This window comes from Mycteria americana, chromosome 2, assembly GCF_035582795.1.
Source record: "Mycteria americana isolate JAX WOST 10 ecotype Jacksonville Zoo and Gardens chromosome 2, USCA_MyAme_1.0, whole genome shotgun sequence".
Taxonomy (NCBI): Eukaryota; Metazoa; Chordata; class Aves; order Ciconiiformes; family Ciconiidae; genus Mycteria; species Mycteria americana.
Window position 1 is genome coordinate 136,177,440 of NC_134366.1, and position 27,405 is coordinate 136,204,844.

The 27,405-nt window shown below is 49.1% G+C and overlaps 2 protein-coding genes across 2 annotated transcripts in view; one reads left to right on the top strand and one right to left on the bottom strand.

Moving 5' to 3' along the window:
- Window positions 1-27,405, bottom strand: part of CYP7B1 (cytochrome P450 family 7 subfamily B member 1) — a 181,427-nt gene that overhangs the window by 31,905 nt on the left and 122,117 nt on the right. Inside the window, exon 6 of the mRNA XM_075494728.1 lies at window positions 21,683-24,623. Within this exon, the coding sequence (XP_075350843.1) occupies window positions 24,327-24,623 (297 nt within the window). The 3' untranslated portion in view covers window positions 21,683-24,326. The remainder of the gene's footprint in view (window positions 1-21,682; window positions 24,624-27,405) is intronic.
- On the top strand, window positions 7,026-10,637 carry BHLHE22 (basic helix-loop-helix family member e22). The gene is made up of 2 exons (XM_075494727.1): window positions 7,026-7,269; window positions 8,158-10,637. Exon 2 carries the CDS (start codon window positions 8,547-8,549, stop codon window positions 9,447-9,449), a length of 903 nt encoding a protein of 300 aa, XP_075350842.1. The 5' UTR covers window positions 7,026-7,269; window positions 8,158-8,546; the 3' UTR covers window positions 9,450-10,637.

The window sequence follows — 27,405 nt, forward strand, 5'->3', positions numbered from 1 at the left end:
GGTAAAAAAGAAAAAGAGAGAAAGAGAAAGACAGAAAGGAAGTGAGAAAGACAGAAAGGAAGTGAGAAAGAAAGACAAAGACAGGAAGGAAGGAAGGAAGGAAGGAAGGAAGGAAGGAAGGAAGGAGGAAAGAAAGAAGGAAAGAAAGAAAGAAAGATACAGTCGACTACCAATGAGCTATGTTGCTTACCCTTTTTTGTTAAATACCATTTCCCCAGACCCAGCCTGTAGCCAGAAACACCGTATTGTACTCCAGTGAAGGCAAATAGAAATAATACCCAGGAGAAAAAATGTGATCTAAAAAAGGAAAAAGTTCTCCTACCTTGTATTCTGTGCAATTCCAGACACTGTAACAGTGAAACATGAGCTGATAGCTCTGTTTCTGTGAACATGCTATGTTTTAGAGGATGTTACTTCTAAACTTCGTGACATAAACAGCAAACCTAATTCTGAAAAAAGCACCTACCACACCTGATTACCATAACCAGGAGCACACACCTTTAAATCAAAAGTCAGTTGAGTTGGAAAAGGTTTAAATTTTTTCAATAAATTACCTTTTATAATGACTATAAAAGTTATATAGTATACAGAGACTTGCTAGAGGTAGATACTTTACTGTGTCTGAATTGATGGGAATACTTCCTGAGACATAAAGCTGACAATCAGACATCTGAGTGTGTTTGAAAAACATCGTCTACCAAAAGATTAAAGTATGAATTTAGCAAAGTAATCCAGGAAGGAAATTCTTTGTTCTTTCTTGTTACTTATCATGGTAACTGAAGGGATGTAATGGGAAATGAGCTTCCACTTTAATTCAAAAATAGTTGAAATACAGGAAGAGTTTGAGAACAAAATTATTTTTCACTGTTAAATATATGGATTTTGACTCTTACTGAACTGTATTTCAACACATTTTTGTATTTTATGCCCATGATAAGTTATTAAACATATAAAATTGCCTTATTTATAGAGTATAACAGCATTGCTAGTGACAGTGCCTCCATTTTTCAATGTAGCAACTACTTAGATGTGTATAGATTCTAGATGATCTTTTAATTACAAGGGGAAGAAGGGAATCGCTAGGAATAAAAGAGGTTTGTTATTCTACAAAGGAGGGAACAAAAGGAGCGATGATTCTAAATTAGCAAAAGTATTGAATTGCATTTTTTTATGAAAAATAAAGTACAATTAGGAAAAACAACCTTGTAGTTAGGGTTGTTGAGAGAAGGTCATAAGGAAGGTTGGGGAGGAGAAAACTAAGACTGTGAAACTGAGCATATCCCTGTGATGTGCAGCATGGGGAGGAAAGGGAATTAACTAATGAACTTATCCAAACTACTGACAACTATTTTAAAGCGTTCCTGGAGAATTAGTGAGTTCTAAGAGGTCTGAAAAGAAAGGGGAGCATGTTACCGGTCTTTAAGAATGGCAGGGAAAGAGAAAGAGTGAATCTGTCATCTACCATCTGGTAAGCCTAACTTCAGTCTGCAGTAATAAAGTGGAAAAAATATTAAAAGGTAAAAATCCTAAGCACTTAGGGGAGAATGGATCCACAACCAATAAACAGCATGGATTTATAAAGAATGGAAGAAAGGCACACACAAGCATTTTTTTTTCCTATAATTGCAAAGTGGTGACTGAAGGGAATACAGTAGGTATAATATACGTGCCTACTAACATATAGATTTGGATGTATGGGCTTCAGTAAATTAAACAGGATCTAGCAGTGTGACCAAAAAAAAAAAAAATCCAATGTAATTTTTGGGCTTCTGACACAGAGGCATCGTGTCACGTACCTGGGAAGTGATAGATGTCTCTCTCAGTATACAATACTGATGAGATAGCACCTCGACTACTGCTTTCAGATTTAAGTACTTTCAGTACCAATAAAGGTGAACTGGAAGGAGTTCAAGAAGCATGGAAAGAAAAGGAAAGGCCTATAGAAACTGTTTGGCAATGAAATATTAACTGAAAATAAACATCTATAGCCTGGCCAAACCAAGGGTGGGAAGAGTAAGCTCACTGCCACATTCCTTACAGTGGAAAGTTTCCAATATAAACAAAATAGGGTCAGGTGTGAGAGTGAAAGCTGGACAGGGCGTAAATATTAACTGTACGTGGCCAGAGCTCGGCCTCTGCTCCTGCTGAGACCCACCCAGGCATTTGTTGGGGCTGTTTGAAAGGAGCAGAGCGAATGAGGACTTACTCTGAGAGCTGGAAACAAGAGGGAAGCACTTCGACAGAGCTTTGTGAGGCAGAATTCAGGCTGAAGTAGGTAAATAATCATAACAGTAGCTCTGTCGATCCAGGGAGTGGTTTGCCAAGGGGAGCTACATCAGTAACCCTGTTTTGGCCAAAGCAGAGGTGCACACGCATGGGGAACCATGTGCATGAGGAGAGGAACGGCTTGGAGGGCCTAAAGGGGCTTCTCTGGGGAAAGGAAAGAAAGGAAGGAGAGGAAAGAGGGAGAAGGAGAGAGAAAAAAAAAGGGGGAACAGACAGAAGGAAGGAAGGAAGGAAGGAAGGAAGGAAGGAAGGAAGGAAGGAAGGAAGGAAGGAAGGAAGAAAAGAAGGGAGGGAGGGAGGGAGGGAGGGAGGAAGGAAGGAAGGAAGGAAGGAAGGAAGGAAGGAAGGAAGGAAGGAAGGAAGGAAGGAAGGAAGGAAGGAAGGAAGGAAGGAAGGAAGGAAGGAAGGAAGGAAAGAAGGGAGAGAGGGAGGAGAGAAGGAAGAAAGGAAGGAAGGGAAGGAGGGAAGGAAGGAAGGAAGGAAGGGAGGGAGGGAGGAAGGAAGGAAGGAAGGAAGAAAGGGAGGAAGGAAGGGAGGGAGGAAGGAAAGGAGGGAGGGAGGAAGAGAGTGAAAGAGAGTGAGAAAGAAAGAAAGAAAAAGAGAGAGAGAAAGCAAGAAAGAGAGAAAGGGAAAGAAAGTGAGAAAGAGAGAAACAGAGAAAGAGAGAAAAAAGAGAGAACGAAAGAGAGAATGAAAGAGAGAACGAAAGAAAGAAAGAAAGAAAGAAAGAAAGAGAGAAAGAAAGAAAGAAAGAAAGAAAGAAAGAAAGAAAAAGAAAGAAAGAAAGAAAGAAAGAAAGGAAGAAAGAAAGAAAGAAAGAAAGAAGGAAGGAAAGAATCTCAAACTTCCCAAAACCAAAACAGAGCACACTGAATTGTGGTAGGATCTCCCAGTCTTTCTCCACAAACCTCAATGTAACGCCTCGGTGGGTTTGTCACTGCATATACACTCAGTGTTGTCCCTGAAACTGGGATACCGTCAGGCTCTTCCAGCCATAATCTATTTCAAGTACATGTATTTCCTGGTGTGTGTGTCTATGTAAAAGCATACATAATACCTCCTGAGAGCCTCTTGACTCCTGCCCAAGCACAGCCCTCATCCCATAGGCTTCAGCTTCAAAAAGGAGACCAGAGGAATAATTATTTCGTTCGCCACGCCAAAACACGCTGCAGAGTTATTTTACATTTCCATGTCTTTTTTTTTTTTTTTTTTACATTTCCATGTAATTTTCTATGTCTCCAGCCCCACGTCGGTCCTTCCTTCCACCGCCGACATCAACCCCACCGCCTCCGAGGCGGGCCGTGCATTTCTCCCACTGCCCAGGAGATGGTGCTGTGGATTTTGGATCGGGAGCGCAGAGACCGGGGACGGGGCTGGGGCCGGGTGACCGGGAGGTCCCCTCCGGGCTCTGCGGGGAAGCGCGGCGGCCGCCGCACTTCCCCGCAGAGCCCGGAGGGGACCTCCCGGTCACCCGGCGGGTCTCAGCGGGGACCCTCAGGTGCCGTTGATCCCTCTGCAGCCCTCCAGACTTTCCATCTTCAGCGGTCCCCTTCCGAGGTGCAGGGACGCCCGTCTGTGGGTGACATCCCTCACCCCAAGATGCCTCATCTCCTGCTGCGCTGTCGGGTCAAGTCCATCGATGCAGTTTTTTTTCTCCTCCTGCAAAGGATCGGAGATGGGGGGGGGGGGGACACACGACGTTTTCCTCCGTTTCGCAGCCCCTCGCTACACAAATATCCTCCAAGCCCTCCCTCCACGTCTCACCACCCTGCCCACTCCCCAACACCCCCTGACCCCAGGCAGCAACATGCTGCGCCGGGTGCCCGGGGGCTGAGACCATCGCCCCCTTCTCCTCCCCTACACGCGGCCCCGAGACCCCGGTGGGCTGCCGGGCCCCTGTCTGCTGCTGGAAACACTTTCCCAGGCTGGGAATTCACCGGTATACCGGGGCTGCCCCTCGACAGACACCTCTGAGGAGGTTTGCACTAGGAGCGAATGCAATGGGGGTGTAATTTTCTTTCTTTTTACTGTCTTTTCTTCACCCTGAACTTAAATAAAGTTTGCCTGAGAGTGAAGACAACACACAAGCAGCTGTGGCGAACGAAAGCGCTCTGCGACACCTGACTTAGCGCTGGAAAAGCCGGGCAGACCCTGCGGCTGGGGCTGCCCCCCGCTGCAAGGGGAGCCGGGCGCCCGGCTCCGCTCTCTCCCCGGCTCGGCGTGCCGGAGGCAGGAGGGACTCGGGGCTGAGCCGCTGGAAGAAGGACCGGGAGCTTGCGAGTGATCCCAAGCCCTCAGCTTGCTGCGGAGGCCGTCCTCTCAGAGAGGGGCTGCCTTCATCTATCTAAGATCTGCCTCGCCAGCCTTCAGCTCCTGGGCGCCTTTAGGGAGAATTTGGAAAGTATCCTTCGTCCTGGAGGCTTTTCAGCAAACGGGAAGCCCAGCCCTGGGGAGAGGGAAGAGGTTTTTAACTTCTCTCCCAAAATGCCTCTCGAGCAGATCTTGCAAAAGGCGCCGTGGAGAATCAGTAATCGCTGTGCTGTCCGCTCTCCCCTGTATTCTGGGACCCTCCAGCCTCCTCGCAGCCCCTGCCCCCGCCTCCCGCCCCGCCCGGGACGGCCCGAGCCCGGCCGCGCACGCTGCAGGCTGGGGGATGCTCTAGGGCGGCCGGCGCACCCCCTTCTGCACCTCGGCTCCGGGCTGCTCCTTCCCCGAAATCATGACCCAAGTGGAGCGGAGCCGGTGGCAGAGGGCTGCGGTACAATTAAACCAGGTAACGAGACGCTGGGCAGATGTGTTTTCATTGCGCTGTAAGATAAACGCAGTGTTAAATGCCTGACAACTTCCCAGAAGCAATCAGCAAAAGTTTACGAGTGCATAAACCTCAAAGACCATTCCTCGGTATTTTTATAAGCCCCGCATTTAAAGCTTCTATAAATTCTTCTGCCTGCTTCCAAACTAAAGTTCCCGGAGACTATTAAACAGCCACTTCTTCGGGAGGGAGCCCGGGGGAGTGGGGAGGGACAGATCACAACAGGCCGGGGGGAGGCAAGAGGGGGCTCTCTTTTTGTTTCCCCCACTTTGCTCTCACTCCCCCCCCAAGCTAAAGTTTGGTAGAAAGTTGGCATAATTAAAGCACGGCAAGTCACAGACTTGTCACAGACATCGGCAACATGATTGGGATACATCAATGTTTCAAGAACAGGGGGCAGACGCAGAAAGAAAGGGAAAGGAAAGGAAAGGATGAAGAGAAAAAAGAAAAAGCGAGGAGGGTGAGTGGACGGGCAGAAGCAGGGACAAGCAGACGCGCAGATCCACAGGGAGGGCAGCAGCAGGCGGGCTGACGGGTGGACAGGGATGAGCAGAAAGCTTAGACGAAGAGAGAAATTTCAGATGCGGAGCGCAAATCCGAGCGAAGGCAGCCGAGGACGAGGGGAGGCGGTCGGCACCTCCCGGAGCTCGCCGCGATGCCCCGGGCCCCCGCCCCGACGGCGCGGCCCGGCAGCGCCCGCCGCCCCTCGGGGCAAGCGCGGCGGCTGCAGCCCCGGGACACCCGGCCCCGTCGCCGGCGGAGCGGGAGCGTACGCCGTCCCCAAAGTTGCAGGCAAAAAGAGGGGGGGGTAGCAGTAGTGAACCCACGGATCAGCGGGAGAGATGGAGCCGGGGATCTCCGTCTTCGAAGAAATAAGCTGCGAGGGATGAAATGTTCCCCCTAACCCATTTTAGTACCAGTGTCCGTCATCCTGAAGTGACCGCATGAGTTTTACAAGTTGGATATTAAACAGATTAAACAATAATAATAAAAAAACTCCAAACCTCTATCGCGATTATAAAGCCCTTTGTTTATGCTCCCAGGGAAGATGAAGTTGCTAATTGGAAAACAATAAACCTAAAATGCCTTTGGATTAATAATGATGGAGGTTAACGGTGGCATCGCTGGGAACGGGGGAGGGGAGGAGGCGGTGGGTGACTGTGCGCTTGGACGGCGACCAGGGAGAAGCGCCGCAGCCAAACGGGGCTGGGGGGCGGGGGTGAGCCCCCCCTCTTCGGGGGGCTCGGCTTGTGTGTTCGCCTCTGATCCGGAGACACGAGGTGAGGAAGGTCTGTATTGTGGTCATGTCCTCGCTAGATGAAATCTCAGTCAATTACTTTGAAATCTGCGGCTTGGCTTCTTTTCATTCTTTCCAGGTGAAAATTCAAACGTTTTCTGTTGTCGCCTGGTCCTTTCTTTCCTGAAACAAGGCACCCAACTGTTCTGATATTACCATTCAAAAACAGGTTCTGTGGCAAACCTCATTTGTGAATCTATTACAGAGATTAATAGATTATTTCTCCTTTTTCAACTAATTCTCAGTGGGGAAATTTAACCATATGGTAAGGAGAGAATTAGAATTTCATCACATTAGAGCAAAATGTAATGAAAAGAGCCCAACACCTGGGGCCAACTCTGAAAGACACAATTAAAAGGTTTTTAATGAAACCGGAGAAACCAAAAAATTTCATAGCCTTCAGTAATTCTGCCACATAAGAATGATTTACTGGAAGTGTTGGGAAATATTGTTTTTACTGATGTCATAAGAATGAAAACCTGCCACTAAATACTCGGAGCGCTAACAGGGAAGCGAGAGCGAGCTGCTCGCCTCATGATGCTTCAGAGGAGCAGTGGGACAAAATCCAGACCAGCCCCTCGGCTCGCCCCTTCAGCTTCAGCGAGAGCCCGTGCCCGGCCCCGAGGAGAAGCCGCAGGAGGAGCGCGGGGGGCCGGCACGCCCGGGGCAACCGGGCCCGCTCTCGCCCTGACACCGGCGGCGGCATCCCGGTGGCGGGGAGAGGAGCGGGGCGCTCCCGCCCAGCCGGGCTGGCCGGAGGGAGGCAGGGAGGGAGCTGCAAAGAGTTGGTCCGTCACAGTAAAAAAAAAAGTTTGGTGGGCTTTGCCCTTTCTCACCCCGCCCTCCCTTCTCCCCAGACGGGTTCATTTTCGAGGTAACGGATGGGGCTTTATATTTGTTGCGGGGACACGGGGGATAATCACTCGAAAGCGGCAATCTGCGACTTGAAATCGGCTACGGGGAGGAGGAGGGGAACCGCCCCGTAGTTTGGTCTCCGTTTGCTGGAGGGGGGAGAGGGGGCTGGGGACCATCCGCCTCCCAGGGAAGCCCGGTGGACTTTGGCGGTGGGCAGGAGCGGGCACGGCGGCTCGGGTTGGTCCGGGCTTTTTAATTTTTTTTTTTTTCTTTCCCAGGCGACGCTTTTCGGGAAGACGGGTGGGGGTGGGAGGGGGCTATAAGTTAATGCAGATGCAGGGGTGGGTGGGCTGGGGTGGGGGGAGAGGGTGTCACTCCTGACTCCACGGCTAAGTTAGCAGAAGTCTGCTGGCAGCACGCGGAAGGGGAAGTGTTGAAGCGGGCTTTTCTGCAGTGCAGGGCTGTAATTTGCTGAAGGAGGCAAAGAACATCCTTCGATCTAAGTAGGGCTTTTAGTGTGCTCATTGATGAGTGAAAGTCGCCACACATGTCAAGCTAAAGGCAGTTGTTGGGTTACTAACAGGACACAACGTCTTGCAAACATATGCGTTAAGCTGTGTATACAGATGGCAGGGAGAATAATGGAGCAGGCGCCTCTTATAAAGCTCTAGCTGCTGCCTGTCTTCAGACCTGGGAAATGAAACTATTCAGACTCAGGGCCAGATAGCGCCTGGGATTGTTTGTTACCGTTTTAATCCTATTAATTAAAACGTTAACCTGATTGGGTAGAAAGCTCTGTCCCAACAGGCGAGTCTTCTTCATAATAACCTACTCCCAGAGATAATGATGTAAAAGACTCCCCCGTCTGCGGCGGCTGCTGGTTGATGGGTCCGGAAATCTCTTGAAGGTGAATTCAAGCAAGATAAACGGTGGAAGCGGCTCCGCTGGCAGCGCACAATGCCCCAGCGCGGCGCCTGCTGAGGGCGAGCCGGAGCCGGAGCCGCAGCCGGAGCCACAGCCCGAGCCGCCGCCGCAGCAGCCGGAGCCGCAGCCCGAGCCGGAGCCGGAGCCGCAGCCACAGCCACAGCCCCCGCCGGAGCCGCAGCCCGAGCCGCCGCCGGAGCCGGAGCAGGGGCAGCCGCGGCGCCGGGCACGGCGCAGCCCCGGCGGGAGCCGGGAGGCGATTTCTGCCAGCGGGACGCCGGGGAGCCGCCCGCCGCGGCGCGGAGCCTTGGAGGAGCGGGCCGGGAGCTGAGGGGGGCGGAGGAGGCGGAGGCGGAGGCGAGCGGGGCGCCGATGGAGCGGGCGCTGGGGCTGCCCGCAGAAGAGGACCTCTTCCACAAGAGCCTCGCCGCCTCGGCCAAGCGCATGGAGTCCGCCTTCCGCTCGCCCCCGGGGCTCGACCTCTCCCACCCCCGCGACCGCCAGCCCTCGCCGCTCGCCTGCTACGAGGCGGCGGAGCCCGAGGCGCTGCTGCAGCCCGGCGTCGGCGGCGACCCGCTGGCGCTGCCGCCGGGCTCCGTCTGCGTCAAGTACGGCGAGAGCGCCAGCCGCAGCTCGGTGGCCGAGAGCAGCGGCGGCGAGCAGAGCCCCGACGACGACAGCGACGGCCGCTGCGAGCTGGTGCTGCGCGGCGCCGGGGGGGACCCGCGCGTCGCCTCGCCGGCGGCGGGCGGCGGCGGCGGCGGGGGGGGCGGGGGGCTGAAGGCGGCCGAGGGCGGCTGCTCCAACAGCCACGGGCACGGCGGCAGCAAGAAGTCCAAGGAGCAGAAGGCGCTGCGCCTCAACATCAACGCGCGGGAGCGGCGGCGGATGCACGACCTGAACGACGCGCTGGACGAGCTGCGGGCGGTCATCCCCTACGCGCACAGCCCCTCGGTGCGGAAGCTCTCCAAGATCGCCACGCTCCTCCTGGCCAAGAACTACATCCTGATGCAGGCGCAGGCCCTGGAGGAGATGCGGCGCCTGGTGGCTTATCTCAACCAGGGCCAGGCCATCTCGGCCGCCTCCCTGCCCAGCTCCGCCGCGGCGGCGGCGGCGGCGGCGGCGGCGCTGCACCCCGCCCTCGGCGCCTACGAGCAGGCGGCCGGCTACCCCTTCAGCGCCGGGCTGCCCCCCGCCACCTCCTGCCCGGAGAAATGTGCCATTTTCAACAGCGTCTCCTCCAGCCTCTGCAAACAGTGCACGGAGAAGCCTTAAGCGCCGCCGCCGTTGCCGCCCCCCGCCGCCGCCGCGGCCCCGGGGAGCGGCGACAGCCGGCGGCCCCCACCCGGCCCCGGCCCCCGGCCCGGGCCGGGGGGCGCGGGGGCGGCGGAGGGACTGCCCGCTGCCCGGCCCCCGCCTCCCTCCGCCCGGCCGCGCCTCGCCTCCCTCTTCTCCTCGGGTGTTCCCGAGACGGGACCGCGACGGGAGCCAGCGTGCGTGCGGGGGCGCGGGGCCGGGGCTGCCGCGGGGAGGAAGCCCCGGCCGGGGGGTGCGGGGGGGGCTCGCTCTCGCCGGGCGACCGCTGCGCGCCCGGACAAAGGAGAGGCCGAGACGCGGCAGGCCGGGCTGGGAGCCGGGGCTGGGGCCGGGGAGAGGGACGGAGAGCGGCCCCCACCCCGCTCTCCCGGCCCCGGCGGCCGCGCGGGGCGCCGCGGCCCCGGCCCCGGCCCCGGCCCCGGCCCCGGCGAGGGGAAGGGAAGGGAAGGGGCCGCAGCCACCCGGCGCGGAGGTGGATGGGACAAATCAGAGAGGGCACTTGAACATAGATTTTTTTTTAATTATTATTATTAGCAGTATTATTATTATTATTCTGAGCCAGGAAACAAACAAACTTGAAATGTAAACTTATTATTTAAGCGACTCGCAGAAACAAAGAGACTGGACCATTGCTATGGAAGACTTTGTATTTTTTATCGTCTCTAAACTTTGATCCTGTGAAAATGCGCAAAGTTTGGTGAGAGTGATTTAAAAAAAAAAAACAGAGAGTTAAAAAGACAGACAAAAAAGACCGATCGACCCCCCTGCTCCGTGTGGCTGAAAGTATCGCATTTTTAAAAGAAATATTTATGTGCACCTTGTTTCTTTCCACTTTGCAATGATGTATAAACAAGACATGCTATTTATTTGTTATTCTTTAAATGACCCTTCCACGCCAACAGTATTTATCATGCGTTAAGGTCACGGGTCTTACGTGCAGTTACTTTAAATGCTTCTAAAATTCTGTTTATGGATTAACTTAAACTGTGTGCCAAGTGTTTAAAACGTTTATTTGCCAACAACGTATAACCAGAAATGTCGATGTATCCGAGCTGCTTAGGTTTATGAAAGGTCATCTGGATTTTTAAGTTGCATCATCCCTGTATTTAAATTGAGCTTTAATAAATTGCTTCAGTCCAAAAATTACAGGAAAGGTGTATTCTTAATTGCTCAACCAACTGATTTTTGAAAGGGTATTCTTTGCATTATAACAGGTAATAGCTATTTACTTTTACAAGGCATCAGAGCAATAGCTGCTACAAGAACACTTGCCAAGCCAATGTTTTCCCAGGCGCTGTGTTTTCAAAGGTATAATTTAAACCGCTTTTAATGTGTATGTAAATTATTCTGACTGTGGATGATTATTTAAGTTGAAATACTTTAAAATACTTTAGGCTGATTTACAGAACGCGTGGAATTCTTCTCTTTTCTTTTTTTCTGGTGGGGGTGGGTGGGAGGGTGGGGTTTTTTGGAAGAAAAATGAGAGATGAAAAGCAAGAAGTAGCTATTTACCCAAAGTGAGCCTTCAGTTTGAGTTTGCATGGCTGGGTGGCTGTCTCTCTGCCATTTATAAATCAAGATTTTTTTTTTCTTTCTTTTTTTTTTCTTTTCAAAAACGAGTCCTGCTATTTTCCACTACTTGCAGATAATACAAATTCGGACTGTCAGGTTGGATGGCGAAATAGGAGCCATGATGGATCTGTTGGCAGGTCACGGATGTGTAAAGAGTGATATATATTAAATAGGTCAATCAGATTATGACAGCAATGTACGATCGTTTGTATGTGTATCTATGTCGGAAAGAATCTTTATTAAAATATTTTGAACAAACGCTTGTATTACGCCGTGCTTTGTGAAGCGTGTATCTCCAGATTTAAGGAGGGGGGGGGAGTAGTTTCCTTTCCTTTGCCGTGCTCTGAATGCTCCCCAGCACCCCCCACAGCCCCACTCCCGGCTCGGGGTGTCCCAGGGAGAGGGGCGAGAAGTTCTTCTCCGCGGTGCGTTTCTCCCGTGCCCGTGGCGGGCGGACCCCGGCGGTGCGGGGCAGCCGTGGGGCAGCGCCGGGCCCTGCCCGCCCGACCCGCGGCTCCACGCACGCCCCCCGCCGCCCGGCCCGTGGGGCTGGGTGCGCCCCGAGGTGAGCTGCAGGACCGTCTCCTCGCCTCCTCCCTACCCCCCAAGTTTTGGAGCCGCCTCTCCCCTCGTGGACCCTCCGCCCTGCCCCAAACCCGAGGGCAGCGGGAGCAGGCAGCTCCCCAAAGCTGCCCGCCCTGCGCTGGGCCCGGGCCGGCGGTCCCGGCAGAGCCGAGAGCCGGAGCCCCGCCGGGTCCCCCGCCTCGGGCGGCCCGGGCCGATGCCGGGTGTCCACGGAGCCGCCTCTCCCAAGGGCAGCAGCACAGGCGGGGGAAGGGGATAAATATTTTCTGCTCCACTTGCCATCAAAAAAGATTAATCAGAACCTGTAACTTTTCAGGAAACATAACTGTAAAGTGCCACGGAGCTGTGGGAAGGCAGCCCAGAGAGGGTGGGCAGATCAGCCCCCAGGCGCAAGGAGAAGCGTCTCTCAGCATTTACTAGACAAAGGCTGGGTGCGTCTAATTACGATTATTAAAACAATTTCCATGACGATGTCTAATATTATGTTAATTTGAAAACAACTGTGTATGAAAACTGTCGACTATAATACCTAAATTCATTTAATGAAACACATCGTTAAGGCAATTAAACCTCCTGGATGTGATTAAGGAACATAATTACGACACTGTTCTGCGCCATAATTGGGTGTCTTTAATCAAGGGGTAAAGTGATCAGCAACACAGCCATTAGTTTGTATTGTTCTGTCTCTGCTGTCCATCATTCTGATTAGGAATTAACCACCGCCACCAGCTTGGCGTGGTGCGTGCCTGCGTCTGTGTGTGTGTGTGTGCGAGTGTGTGTTCGTGCATATAACATCGCAGGACGCATTTGCTGCAAGATTTACCGCTTAATATCCCTGGCTACCGAGCAGGCTTCCCGGAGAGGTTCCCCTGGAGGGCGCGGGCGCTGCTCGGCTCTGCCCGGGCGTGGGACGGGGGAGGCAAGCGAGGTCCCAGCAAACTCCTGGAACGGCCGGGACCTGCGCTGGGGGGAAGGCGAAGGGCTGGAGGAGGCCCACGCTCTGCTTCCCGTGGCAAGGGGCCGAGGCGCGGGCGGCGTGTGCGGGCCCGGCCGGGGCTGCTCCCCGCCGGCTCAGAGGGGCGAGGGCGGCCGCTGCCGTCTGTGGCACATCGGGCGGTTTCTCCGTTCACCTCTCGCCTGCCTCCGCTTCGGAGCGACGGGGAAGCGCAATGAAAAGGCTTTCCATTCCTGGCTGCCGCTGCCGCCCGACTTTGGGGTCGCTTGCTCCCTCCTTGCTCGCTTTGGAGGGGGGAGAGGGGTCTTTGCCGGGCAGAGGTGCTGTCACTCCCGGCCCGTGCTGCTGCCCCTCTGCACCGAGCAGCCGCGCTGGGAAGCGGCACGAAGCCGCCGGGCCGGTCCCTGGGCAGGTCTTGGCAATGCGAGCGCCGAGTCCGTCGGGGGTGGGGGGAGGAGAGAGGCTCCCCCGCCCCTCTTAACGCTTGATAGATCACTTCAGCGGGAACGATCATGTCCCCCTTCAAAAGAGCTTCTTCCCCGTTTCCAGCCGCCCCACCGAACCGGGGTCTCCCCCAGCCTCCTCCGAGGGCTCCCTCTGCCCCCGCCGCTCAGCCCGGCTGCCTCCCCCCGGGCCCCGGCCCCTTACCCCGGCCCTGAGCCTGAAATTGTCCCAGCATGAGTGACATTGGCTTTCCTAATGTAATGACTTATGAAAGATATAATCATGTGTTAAATTGAATCCTCCGCTTAACTGTTAATGGTGTGCTCTGGGCACATTTACGTATTAGATGCTATGGTAACTAATTACCACTAGAAGAAGGGATAATACACTTTCCAGACTTTGACAAATAATTATGAGTGTTCACATCCCTGCTAGCAGCAGTTGCAGCGGATCTGCTGGAATGAGTAAGTGAATAAATGAATGGGTAAGTGAACTTGTGTGCATGGAGGGGACTAGATAATGAATAGTGGTCAAGTGAGTTTTCTTATTAAAACCTTTAATGAAAATGTGATTTAGGGTGGAAGGGGGGGAAAAAAAGTGCGACGCTGCCTCTGAACGTAATTAAATCGCGTAATATAAACATCAGAAACATAAATAAGTTTGTTTTTAATTAAAACGCAGCAGTCAAAGTAAATTATCCACGTGCTCGGAAACTTTACAGCAATTAACACTTTTTTTTTGTGGTGGTGGTGGTGGCGGCGGAGGGGGGGTGTTGGGGGGTAAAACAGACGAGCCAGGACTCCGCGCCTCGCTGCAGGATCGTGGGTAGCTGTGACCGCGCCCGCTGCCAGCAGGCCGGAGGGGTCCCGAGGCTGTCCTCAGACGGCGGAGCAGCTCCGTGCCGGAGCGGGACGAAACTTCGGGGAAGTCGCGCTGGGCTCCGCGCCGCCCCGGCCTCGGCCTCGGCCCCGGCCCCCGCCCGCTCCGCGGGGTCGCTACTGCTCGGCGGGGCAGGGCCCCCGCCCGGGGGGCTCCGGCGCTGGCGGAGCCCACCGCAGGCTTAATGCTGGCTCCCTGTGAAGTATTGCGCTCGGCTTAGGCAGGCACCGCAGGGGTTAAGCCGCTCCTGCCCGTCGCCCCGGTGTCATCCCGGCCCCGGCAGGAGCGAAGGCAGGACCCGCTGCCGGGAGCGGGAGCCAGCCTGGCTGCCCCGGCCCCGGCCCCGGCCCCGGCCCCGGCCGCGCCGCGGAAGGGACGTCTGCTAAATGAGCAAAGAGCGGCAGCCAGCCCTATGTCCCCGTGGTCACTCATCAGCTCGGTGCCACCCAGCCTCCCCCTCCCCCGAAGCACTCCGGAGGGGGATTTGCTCTGGTTTGGCTGGTTCTCCAGCCTCGGGAAGGGTTAAATCCTTCCCCAAGCCCCTAGTTGCCCTTGTCCTCTCAACCTGATTCAGAGAGGTGTAATAAAATATGAGGCAAATTTATGGTCTGTTTCAAGCACTATACTGCTGTATTTTTAAATTCATATATGCACATATAAGAACTATGATCTGTGAATAATTTGAAATGCTATAGGAAAATGACGCATTTTAGATCAAACATAACCGTTTTCTTACATAATTGTCTCGGATTAAAATAAAAAGAAAGATACATTTCGAACAGAGACAAAGCTGAAAATCTAATGACAGCCATAAACTGCTAGACAGCCATAAATTAACGTCTTCATCAACCAGTGAAGGGATCAGTGCTTATCTAAATCAACAATTACTTCTTCCGAGAAGTTGCAGAACAGATTGCCCCTCTAATACTGTTTTCAAATCCTCGTAATTGAGGATTAGGGGCAAACAATCGCCTTTCCGGAGTAGACCGCCTCTGCACCAGCCGGAGCCCTCCAAACTCACCTAACCCCCAGACCGGTGCTCTAGGAGCCTCCTCGGGGTCCTCTCCCCTTTCCCCACTCCAGCATCCCTAGGGGCACGGGCTGCTTTGAGGAGGGGGCGGCAAGAGGCTCTCCTCAACCCCCCCCCCCCCAGCCCTTTTTCCTGACTTTTGCGGGGGGTCGGGGGAGCTGGGAGCGCAGCGAGCGCCAGCCGGCACCGGGAGCGCGGCGGGAGCGGGCGGGCGGTGTGCGGGGCCCCCCCGCCGCCGCCGCGGGCCGGGGACACACCGGGGCGGCATCCCGGAGCGGCGGCATCCCCCCGTGCTTCGAGCCCTTCATCAATCCCGAGCTCCACTAATGCCCATCCACTTTTCAGGTGGAAAGCTTTAGCGGCGCGGCGCTTCTCTCGGCTGTAGCTACCTGCGGTGCCGATTGTGCAAGAGGCTGCTGCAAAGATTTCGGTTTTAGAAGGCAAGTGAAAAATACGATGTGAAGACAGCCGAGTCACTGGCTCACAAGATGGAAATTAGACAGGGAAAGACGTGCTGCCTGTAGGAGGTTAGCAACTAAACTCTTTGGAAGAAAGAGGTAGTTGGAAAGATGAGCTGATAGGAAAGAAGTCACTGTCAAAAGTCATCACAGGGTGTTTACTTAGTCTTTTACTCTCCTTGTAGCCAGAATCTAGACTTTTATTCAACTTTGCTGTACTCATAGCTGCTGTTTGGGGAAAAAAAAATACAAACCAACAGATCGGTGTCAAAATCGGTTTAAGAAAATCCTGCGAGAGAGAGCCCTGCAAGGCTCCTAGCAGGAACAGCTGAAGCTTGGGCTTCTTTTGACTATTTATTTTGGTGTAAATAGTTTTGAAGACAAGCACATTTCTGCTATTACAAATGATGTATTCACACAACCCCAGTACTTGAGATCCCAGGGAAGCCTCATGCACAACATAGGCTACTTAGACACAGTACTGGTTTATATGAGAATAAAGATCCCACTACAGTTTCTTTGCTTTCAAATGAACATGGAACATTTTCTATTTTTTGTATGCTGCTTTGTACATAGCAACCATTTCTTCATGCTTATTACTATTTATAAACATAGACAATAGCTTAAGGATCGCAATACTCTCACAAGTGTAGTTTTAAATGGTGTTTTTGTAATGAGATCATTTTTCTGATATGTTGTGGTATCGGGACATGACTAGTCAGGGTACACAGGCTGGTTTAGCTAATGGGCAGGAAAATACTTCACTTTCTGTGGTCTGACAGTTAAAATAGCTCTATTCATATGAATTAAGCATATGTCATGCATAAATTGATGTCTCAATTTTAAAATACAGTGCAATGTAAGTAACATCAAAAAAGCACCTAGTTTCAAAACAAATATTAGATAAAATACAGTGTTAGGAGGTCTTATTAATCCACACCCCCCCCCCCTTCTCCCCAGCTATCTTTCAGACCATCATGGAAAGCTCACTCAGAAATGTGCCCTTCAAGAAATCTCAAACAATGCCACTTTTTATTTATAAACTTCAGTAACTTCTAATATAATCTGGAGTTAAAGCCATTGCACAGTTACAAACACATCTATCAAATCCAGAAGAATGCTGCAGGTCTATCTTCTCTACGACGTACCTTCAACAACTCTCACAGACATACCTGACAAGCATTTCTGCAGGAAGGAATGAAGAAACACTGATGCCTTTCGGGTATAGCCTTCGTATTAAATAGCTACTTGTAGAACTCAGTAGCTACAGCGATACTTGGGAAAGCCAAGTTGTGCTTTGCTGGTGCAGTGCTGTGTATTGTACCAATTTTCATTCATTTCCCCTTTTAAAATGAATGATCTGAGAGGACAAAATATTTTACACTAGGTAGTATGTCTCACACTACACAAAGGTTTGCAAAAGGAAAAGCCTAGGAGCTGTATTTGGGAATCACCAGTGGATTGCAGATCTTTATGCTGATTTTGAATGATATCCTAAGAATGTCAGAAGTACTTTTTTTTCTCATAAGAACTAGCTTAAATTTGATGGGGGGTAAAACAGACTTGTTCATTTCCTAAATTCAAAGGGGTTGCTCCATGCCAGTGCTGAATTAAAGGCTTTTTTGCTTTACAGAAATACCTTTCAAGGTCAAGTAACAGGAAAATGCTGTATGCTGAATAAATACTTTAAAAATGAAAGCAATAGTTGTGAATCTGTGAGAAAAGTGTAAATGTAAGCTTGAAAAAAATACCATGGACAGTCATTCAATATTAAAATAGATATATTCATTTTTATTGTGTCCTTGAAATACAAAATTCACTTAAGATGTTAGATTACTAAAATAATGAAGTTTCAATTTTCTTGCTCAGAAATTCACAATATACCTTATTCGATCTAAGAGCCCTAATGATGGATATTAACTATTAAAGTAGAACCCGACCGTTGTTCATCTATATACAAAATGTCAGTTTGCACAATTAAGAGCAATTCACAATCTTTTGAATGTCAGAAAGTTCAAGAATAATGAAATAAAAGATCATTTATCTTTTAGAGAAGATAAAGCGAAATTCACAGACTAGTAATTATTCATAAAAATAGCAATGCCAAAAATAGAGACATGCAACTGGCTTAAAAGCATAAACTAAAGAACAACTCTTACATGTTTTTATATTAGCACATTAGGACATACTGGCAGAGATTAGAAAGTCTAATTTGCAAACAGGTACACATAGACTAGCATGGTCTTTTAAGCAACGTAACAGTTTAAAAAGTTTACAATAGCTTATAGCAGTACTGAGTGCCAGCATGAAAATGGAGAACATACAATCTGTAAATTAAAGTAAGAATAATAATTAAAAAAAAATCACATTTTAGCATTCACATTAGTTGATGATGAATTCACTTTTCTTCTCTGGTGCTATAAGGGGCCATACTGACTTAGTAAACATATGAGAAAAAAGGTGATTTTTTTTTTAATAGCAGAAGATATTATCAATATAGCCATAGGCAGTGACGACGTACAGCCGGAGGCTGGTACCGACCAGCTGAGTCACATCTCAAACTGATCAGTGAGTGCACCATTTCACTAGAGGAACAGCAAAGAAATTCAAGGGGCACCTGCACATTCCTCCTGGCTGACCCTCTGCCTGCCCGGTCAGCAGATGAGACAAGCAGGCACTGCTGGGCTTGCAGGGCAGACCCCACTGCCAAAGTGGAGAGGAGGGACAAGGAAGCACAAGGTCTGACTGCGTCCCACCACTCACCCGTGCAGCACCACTGGCACCTGAATGCTTGCAAACAGCACTGTGGTTTCTGCTTAGATGATTTTGTCATCTTAGTCCCCCAGTGACAGACGCTAAGAGCTGATCGCTCCTGGGTTCTGCGGCAGAGGAGGTCATCAAAAACCGTATTGCTCCCTACGTCATCAAACATGCTCTCCTCGGCGCAGCATGCTGCGCGGCCAGCTTGGCTCCAGCTGGGACCTCCAGGGATGGTGCACGCTCATCCCATTGTACTGCTACGGCTTATCGACCAGGAGTACCGACACCGCGGGCCTTTCACTCCCTGCTCCACGGAGACTGAGTCACTCCTGGTCAGACCAGCTGCTGACTTTCAGTAAGTCACCTCCTCAGCTGCTGAGTACATGGACCAGAAGGGCTTAACATTTCCTCTGTCCCGCTCTAGCACTCGTGACTTTACAGGGGGGTGAGGCTTACCTCCTCTGCAGCTGGGGTATGCTAAAGTAGTGATGCATTGCTTACCAGCAAAACTAACCCACCAGGAGCATGAGTTACCAGGGATGCCGTTCCAGGACAAGCTGGGAAGGCCCTGCTTTAAGTTTGATTATTTTGGTCCCTGAGCAAAAAGAGCAACTAACTCTTATCCCAGCAAAATGCTGTCCTCTTGCATGGTGCATAGCACGCTCTCCAACAAGGCCTCCAAGTGCCTTCATGGAGGTTTCCTCAACTCTTGGGAAAGATTCTGACACTTTCTTTTTTTTAAATGGAAGCACGCCCTATAGATTTAATTTGCTATTTTGGATACAATCTAGCTCTTCTTTTAATTTCAAAATAGATAGTATAAAACCAGGCTTGCTAGAGATAAGCATGGGGGTGGCACGCCAATGTTTGAGGGACGGTGTGCTACTGAGGTCCTTTGCTCTGCCCTCTCAGTGGAGGTAGGGATGGAAATCCATGCGGCAGCAAAGATGCAAGGGTTATGGATGTGTTAGAAACCACGGAAGCACCTGAGAAAGAATGGTCATGTAGGACCTTTTCCCCCCAAAAAAGCGACAGGATCAATAGCCAAACTGAAGTGCATCTACACCAACGCATGCAGCATGAGCAACAAACAGGAGGACCTGGAAGCCATTGTGCAGCAGGAAAACTATGATATAGTTGCCATCACAGGAACATGGTGGGATGACTTGCACAACTGGAGTGCTGCAATGGATGGCTATAAACTCTTCAGAAGGGATAGGCAAGGAAGGAGAGGCGGTGGGGTAGCCCTGTATGTCAGGGAGTGTTTTGATTGTCTAGAGCTTAATGATGGTGACGATAGGGTTGTTTATGGGTAAGAACCAGGGGGAAGGCCAACAAGGCATATCATGGTGGGAGTCTGTTATAGACCACACAACCAGGATGAAGAGGCAGATGAAATATTCTATAAGCAGCTGGGAGAAGTCTCACTTCTAGCCCTTGTTCTCATGGGGGACTTCAACTTACCAGATGTCTGCTGGAAATACAATGGAGCAGAGAGGAAACAGTCTAGGAGGTTCCTGGACTGCATGGAAGATAACTTCCTGACACAGCTGGTAAGTGAGCCAACTAGGGAAGGCGCCCCGCTGGACCTCTTGTTTGCAAGCAGAGAAGGACTTGTGGGTGATGTCATGGTTGGAGGCCATCTTGGGCATAGTGATCACAAAATGATAGAGTTATTGATTCTTGGAGAAGTAAGGAGGGGTGTCAGCAGAACTGCTAACTTGGACTTCCAGAGGGCAGACTTTGGCCTGTTGAGGAGCCTGGTTGACAGAGTCCCTTGGGAGGCAGTCCTGAAGGGCAAAGGAGTCCAGGAAGGCTGGGCATTCTTCAAGAAGGAAATCTTAAAGGCGCAGGAGCAGGCGGTCCCCATGTGCCGAAAGACAAGCTGGTGGGGAAGAAGACTGGCCTGGCTGAACTGAGAGCTTTGGCTGGAACTCACGAAAAAAGGGAGAGTTTATGACCTTTGGAAGAAGGAGCAAACAACTCAGGAGGACTACAAGGATGTTATGAGGTTATGCAGGGAGAAAATTAGAGGGGCCAAAGCCCAACTAGAACTTAATCTGGCTACTGCCATAAAAGACAATAACAAATGTTTCTATAAATACATTAGCAACAAAAGGAGGGCTAAGGAGAATCTCCATCCTTTATTGGATGCGGGGGGAAACATAGTGACAAAGGATGAGGAAAAGGCTGAGGTACCTAATGCCTTCTTTGTTTCAGTCTTTAATAGTCAGACCAGTTGTTCTCTGGGTACCCAGCCCCCTGAGCTGGAAGACAGGGATGGGGAGCAGAATGAAGGCCCCATAATCCAAGGGGAAATGGTTAGCAACCTGCTACACCACTTAGACACACACGTCTATGGGGCTGGATGGGACCCACCCAAGGGTACTGAGGGAGCTGGTGGAAGTGCTCACCAAGCCCCTTTCCATCATTTACCAGCAGTCCTGGCTAACCGGGGAGGTCCCAGTTGACTGGAGGTTAGCAAATGGGACGCCCATCTACAAGAAGGGCTGGAAGGAGGACCTGGGGAACTACAGGCCTGTCAGCCTGACCTCGGTGCCGGGGAAGGTTATGGAGCAGATCATCCTGAGTGCCATCACGTGGCATGTACAGGACAACGAGGTGATCAGGCCCAGTCAGCATGGGTTTATGAAAGGCAGGTCCTGCTTGACCAACCTGATCTCCTTCTATGACAAGGTGACCTGCTTAGTGGACAAGGGAACAGCTGTGGATGTTGTCTACCTAGACTTCAGTAAAGCCTTTGACACCCGTTCCCACAGCATTCTCCTGGAGAAACTGGCTGCTCATGGCTTGGACGGGTGTACTCTTCGCTGGGTAAAAAAATGGCTGGATGGCTGAGCCCAGAGAGTTGTGGTGAACAGAGTTAAATCCAGTTGGTGGCCGGTCACAAGCGGTGTTCCCCAGGGCTCTGTGTTGGGGTCAGTTCTGTTTAATATCTTTATCAATGATCTGGAAGAGGGGATTGAGTGCACCCTCAGTAAGTTTGCAGATGACACCAAGTTGGGTGGGAGTGTTGATCTGCTTGAGGGTAGGAAGGCTCTGCAGAGGGACCTGGACAGGCTGCATCGATGGGCTGGGGCCAATTGTATGGGGTTCAACAAGGCTAAGTGCCAGGTCCTGCACTTGGGCCACAGCAACCCCATGCAACGCTACAGGCTTGGGGAAGAGTGGCTGGAAAGCTGCCAGGCAGAAAAGGACCTGGGGGTGTTGGTTGACAGCCGCCTGAATATGAGCCAGCAGTGTGCCCAGGTGGCCAAGGAGGCCAATAGCATTCTGGCTTGTATCAGGAATAGTGTGGCCACCAGGATTAGGGAAGTGATTGTCCCCTTGTACTCAGCACTGGTGAGGCCACACCTCGAATACTGTGTTCAGTTTTGGGCCCCTCACTACAAGAGAGACATTGAGGTGCTGGAGTGTGTCCAGAAAATGGCAACGAAGCTGGTGAAGGGTCTAGAGCACAAGTGCTATGAGGAGCGGCTGAGAGAACTGGGGTTGTTTAGCCTGGGGAAAAGGAGGTTGAGGGGAGACCTTATCGCTCTCTACAACTACCTGAAAGGAGGTTGTAGCGAGGTGGGTGTCAGTCTCTTCTCCCAAGTAACAAGCCATAGGACAAGAGGAGATGGCCTCAAGTTGCACCAGGAGAGGTTTAGATTGGATATTAGGCAAAATTTCTTCCCCGAAAGTGTTGTCAAGCATTGGAAGAGGCTGCTCAGGGAAGTGGTTGAGTCACCATCCCTGGAGGTATTGAAAAGACGTGTAGATGTGGTGCTTAGGGACATGGTTTAGTGGTGGGCTTGGTGGTGCTAGGTTAATGGTTGGACTTGATGATCTTAAAGGTCTTTTCAAACCTAAACGATTCTATGATTCTGTGATTCTATACAAACTGATCAGCAATTAATCTGAAATTACTAATGATTTGCATGTACTTTTGGCACAGTCCTATTATGTCTTACCAAATTATGCAGCAGCCTGTGGTATTCTAATTCCAAATCCTAAAAATAGAATACAATTATAAAAAAAAAGTCTTCTGTTTAAAACAAATACCTACTGTTATTTTTGCAGTTGCTTCAGGTTTGTTTCAAAGTTGGATGCCAAAGAAAGATTTATCATAACTGTGGCATGAGACATTTTACAGCTTACATTTAAGCAATAATCGAATACAGTCAACAATGTAATGATATCAATGTTTCCTCTCTCAGTAAACCAGGCTCTAATGTCCAAACTGGATTGTGAGCTATGGGTGAGTACCGAATAGCTCCTACAGAGTAACTACAGCAGTAACTTGAATACAAGAATCTCTCCATAAAGACAAATTTTATTCTGTGGCACAAAGCAATAATCAGCTTTTGCTGTTGATTAAATGTTGAAGCGAAGTTAAAGCATTTAATCAACTGCAAAGGCCATTTAATGTAAGCGTACTCCAACACTGTAGACATTATTGATATTATATATGAAGAGAAAATGTTTATCCAATATATCTCACAAAACCACAATTTTCTTCTCAGAGGATTTGGAATGTGGCTGTGCCAATCTCTGAAAGCCTTTCTACTGATGCTAATGCTTATTTAGGGTATGTGCTTTACATGAATAACTAAACAGGCTTCTACACAAAGAACAATAAATAATTCTAAACCTCAGTATGTATGTAGCAATTTCCATCCATAGGACATCAAGTGCTTTAGAGATTAGTAAAATTTCTGATCTTAAAAGACTTACGCTGGCACATCCTAGATATGTTTTTTGGGAACACAAGGCAAGGCCCATAGACATGGCTACTGTCCCATCACAATTATCATCTTGGCAAATTGAGACTGGACAGCCACAACAATCCTCATCAGCCTCTGAAGTGGTGGCTGGGAAGAGGGACAGGGTCTAAAAATCTCAGATCCTGCGCACTAGGAAATTAATTTTTGAAACAAGAGCTGGTCACCCAGTGAAGCAGGTTGGGCAGCCAGTATAAAGATCACTTCTGTGGCTGCCTAGGATTTTCACTTGCTCAAATTTTGGCCCCAGGGAAGAGCCTATTTCCCAATTTGTGGATGGACAAGTCTGTTTCCAAATACAAGTCACACTATTCTGCCTATGCATAACTTAGGCACAGTAAAACACTACTAAAAATTAGTTTTAGATACCCCACTTGCCCTTGAAGCCCTCTTCTTCTTTTGCCTTTTTGGAGAAACACACAAACACAAAAAATGGTCAAAATAAACACACTGATGTGTTACTAGGAAAACAGTGAGACAAACAGAAGGTAATTTTTGAGATGATAGAATCATTTCAAACAGGCTCATATATTTTCTCCCTGAAGAATATACTTTTTTGGCTCAAAAGCCAAAATAGATAATTTAGGCTTGATCCAGAGCCTCTTAAAATCAACAGAACCTCTCTTCTGACTTTAAATGACTGCAGGAAAAAAATCGCAGATTTTAATTTCTTCGCATTGCACCAAAAAAAAAAAAAAGAAGAAAATCAAAGCATTCACCCTCAGTACATAAAACTGAAGTCAGAAATGTGTTGCCAGTAAGACATTATTGCAAATCATTCCCCACCACCCCACACAGCTTCCATCACATCTTCCAAATAAGGGCTAAGACACTCAAGACCATGAAGGGAACAGAGTAAATAAAGTTAGAATAATAATCATGGAAAAGTCTTTCACCCCCTGGAACTAAGTTCCCCCTTTCTTGCTATTATGCTTCTACAAGCAGATGCAGACATGCCTCCAGATGGAGGGTGTATGTGACCTCTCGATCTAACAAGGGGGAATCCCTGTGACAGAGGGCTGCTGAGCCCCCATATAAATGGCCTGGATTCAGCTTGATGTCACCCTCCCTGTAAATCCTACTCAACTCATGGCCAAGAGAATGGGGGTCTGTCTTGTAGGGACATTGGGCTATTTGCTTGGCCAAACTCTTGTCATCTCACCTCACTACTCACAACTCAGGCAGGACAAATTGAGGTTGCACGTCCCTGCATCTGATATCTACCTCCGGCCCAAGGGCTTTTCTCCTTAGAAACAAATAGGAAGGAGGTAAAAGCAGAGAGGGAAAAGCAAATGTTTCCAAAAATACAAAGCTAAATGATGAAACAGAGCAAACACGGAGATTAGTAGAAGGCATATAGGCAGCCGCTCACTTTCTTAAGGACCTTAGCTTGTAACGAAAGGCGATATCGACATCTGGCAGGAGGATACCAAGGCCCATACGACTGTTATCAAGTCTGACAGCTTTGTTTTCTGCTAGTTCTACATCAAAATGAGCCAATAGTAAGAAAAGAAACATCTTCATCTCATTCATAGCGAGGAACCTCCCTGGACACATGCTGATCCCAGAGCCAAAGGGCATTAGGAAATACTTCAGTTTTCTTCCTGCCTTGTAAAACGTGGTTTTCTTCTTGCCATTCTCTATGTATCGATCGAACTTATACTCCTGAAAATAAAAGAGAAAGAGAGAGAGAGCATGATATCTAACAAGGCAGTTACATGAGTTGCTTTGTTTGCACAACGGTAACGCTTCTGAAACCCAGAAAATAAGATAAAGAGGAAGACAAGGAGCTGACAGCTTCTCCTTTTAGTTGGTTCCCTCAAGTCTCATTAACTCACATTATCTTCCCTGCAAAGAACACTCCTTAAATCCACTTACTTAGCTTAGTCCTTTTACATCAAGCTCCTTCAACTTCCATGTCTCATCCACTGAGTGTCTGGCCTATATTGATTGTAATTAGCTTTTGACCGCTTTGTAGCAGGGACAATGAACCTTAGTGGAAGGACAATTTTCTTGTAAAGCATCATACGCGCTCAGTGTGGTACATACATCATGAATAAGGATAATCTGCCAAATTCTGCAAATGCCTATGAATAAATTAATGCATTGCACTGATCTTGCTCTTGCAAGCTAGAGCAAAATCCATCCTTCTTTTGCACCCAGTGGTGCAGATTATTCGAAAACCAGACCCAATGCTTTGCAGTCAATTTTCCCTTCAGTTGGAGAGGATTGCTGCTTAATTTGCCACATCTGACCTTCAAATGTTTTGCTCCGGAAGCTATGTCCAAAGCAGGACAACTGCCAATGACTGACCATTATAAAGAGGGTGCTTTCAAGTAAGGCTTGAGGTTGCGCTTGTAACCTACGTTCCCTAAATTGAACATCTTTCTGACTATTTTCCAGTGGCAGGATCCCTGTTTAGAGATAATTCATGTTTTTGAATGAAGGAGATCTGGCATCCTCACTCAGTCAACGGCAAATTAACCACTTACAAAATCCTCCTGCATGCTTTGAATAAAAATGACAGACACTTCTTGCTTATGGTCACTCATTAGCATTTGTCCTGCTTTGCATACATCTGCTATAGCAGCAGCCATTTGGAGCTGGCTGGGAACAAGTCAGTCAGACAGAAACCAACCTCAACTGATTAAAAAAACCACACCACAATGAAAAATACACTGATACTGATCTACACATTAGATTAAAGGCTCTGAAAACCATGCACTGCAGGTCTTGCTGTCGAGAAAAAACAGTGGCAGGGGAGGTGGTCTATGAGAAAGGGAACAAGTACAAGGTGCACTGGAAGGGATGTAACTGGGTGTTGAAGAACAGGAGCTTGTTTCTCTAAAGGGCAGTTGCCTGGATTTTCCACAAAGATAAAGGTGATTATATGTGTGTTTCCACTGACAAGTAATTCTTTTCAGTCTCTTTGAACACCCCAGCCAAAAGGAAGCATGCCATTTTTTTTTCCCGGTAAGTTATTGCTTCATTTGAAGAAGCACACTAACAAATAAAAGCCCAGAATACCACTTCTTCCTTAAAAAAGATTCCCTTCCTGAAATGTAAATCCTGCTGGTCTAAAAAAGCACTGCTAAATATGAACTGCAATAGCTTAAAAAAACAACCCAACCCAACCCAGAGCTCTTCAGTTTGTTGGAACATTTCCACAAGGTGCACTCCTGGCGTCTGGAGCAATTAAGAACTGTGGTATCAAACACATAGACATACTGGGTCAAACCTTATGCTTTCTTTGTAATCTTAAGAGCCATCTGAGAGTTGTAATTGCTTTTAACAAAAAATAAATTGGTGTCTAAGGAATTGGGAAAGCAGAAAACAAGTGTGAGACAGGAATGGAGCCAATGACAGTGACATCAAACTCAGGCTTCTGCAGCTGAAGCCCCTTGGGTTGGATAGTGTTTCCTTAAAAGCTAGTTCACTGGCTAAATAAAGACTAATTTTTGACAATAAATGAACTTTCAGCCATACACAAGGCCTCCTTGGAAGACACAGGGTGGTTGATGGCAAAGAAAAGGTGAAGACACTGAGCAAGAACAGGCAATGAAGGTCTGTGTGGACAGCCTGCTAAGACTATTATGAAAATTGAGCAATCTCCTGTGACTGATATAAGTCTCTCTCTGTCACATCTCATATTTAGCTTTGTTTGGGAAGCCACCATGTAGGGTTTCCTGCAGGGTTTCCTGATGTTTTACTCTATGGGATTTGCGCAGTTCATTTACTAAGCTCTATAACTAGCTGAGTTAGGATTTAGGGGTTCACTTACCCACTTTATAGAAAACTGACTCATTTATTTAGGCTTTGATGAGTGGAGAAAGAGGTCAACAATATATGCTTACACTTATACAATATGGTGCCAAAGCAGAAGATAGCTTGAACTTAAATTTATGTATCCAGGAGAAAAGCATTGCTACAAAATTATCTCGTCAAGCTGCCTGTTTTCCCAGGAAAGTTTTCCCTAAATACATGACAAGCTCAAGACTGCACCTTTCAAAAAATTCATTCTCCATCTCTATCTGATCCTCAGTAGTTATTGTTGAAAGCACACTGCATATTTTAAGAACCAAACAGAACAGTGATTTCCCCACTTTTCGAGAGGGCCCATGTGCTGAAATCAATGTACTGCAATGTGTGGATTGCTCATTCACTATCAAAAAGATAAAAAATATGAACTAAAGCTGTACTGTGAAAGCTGAGCAGAGCTGATACTAAGCAGATATATTCAAGCAATGGAAATATGGTAATATATTCCGGCAATTATTGGATAAGGGAGGGGATCAGTTTCCACACTGATGCTTTTGGTCTAGGACCTAAACAAACAGATGGACTTTTGACAAATCAATAATGTTCTCCAAAATAAAGTGTTAAGAATAAAATGAGAAAAAGCTTATTTGTTAGTTGTTACTTTTTAAGGATAGAAATATTAATCAAC

What these genes read in the sequence shown, in the direction of transcription:
- BHLHE22 (XM_075494727.1), top strand. Translation starts at nt 8,547, where the DNA reads ATGGAGCGGGCGCTGGGGCTGCCCGCAGAAGAGGACCTCTTCCACAAG.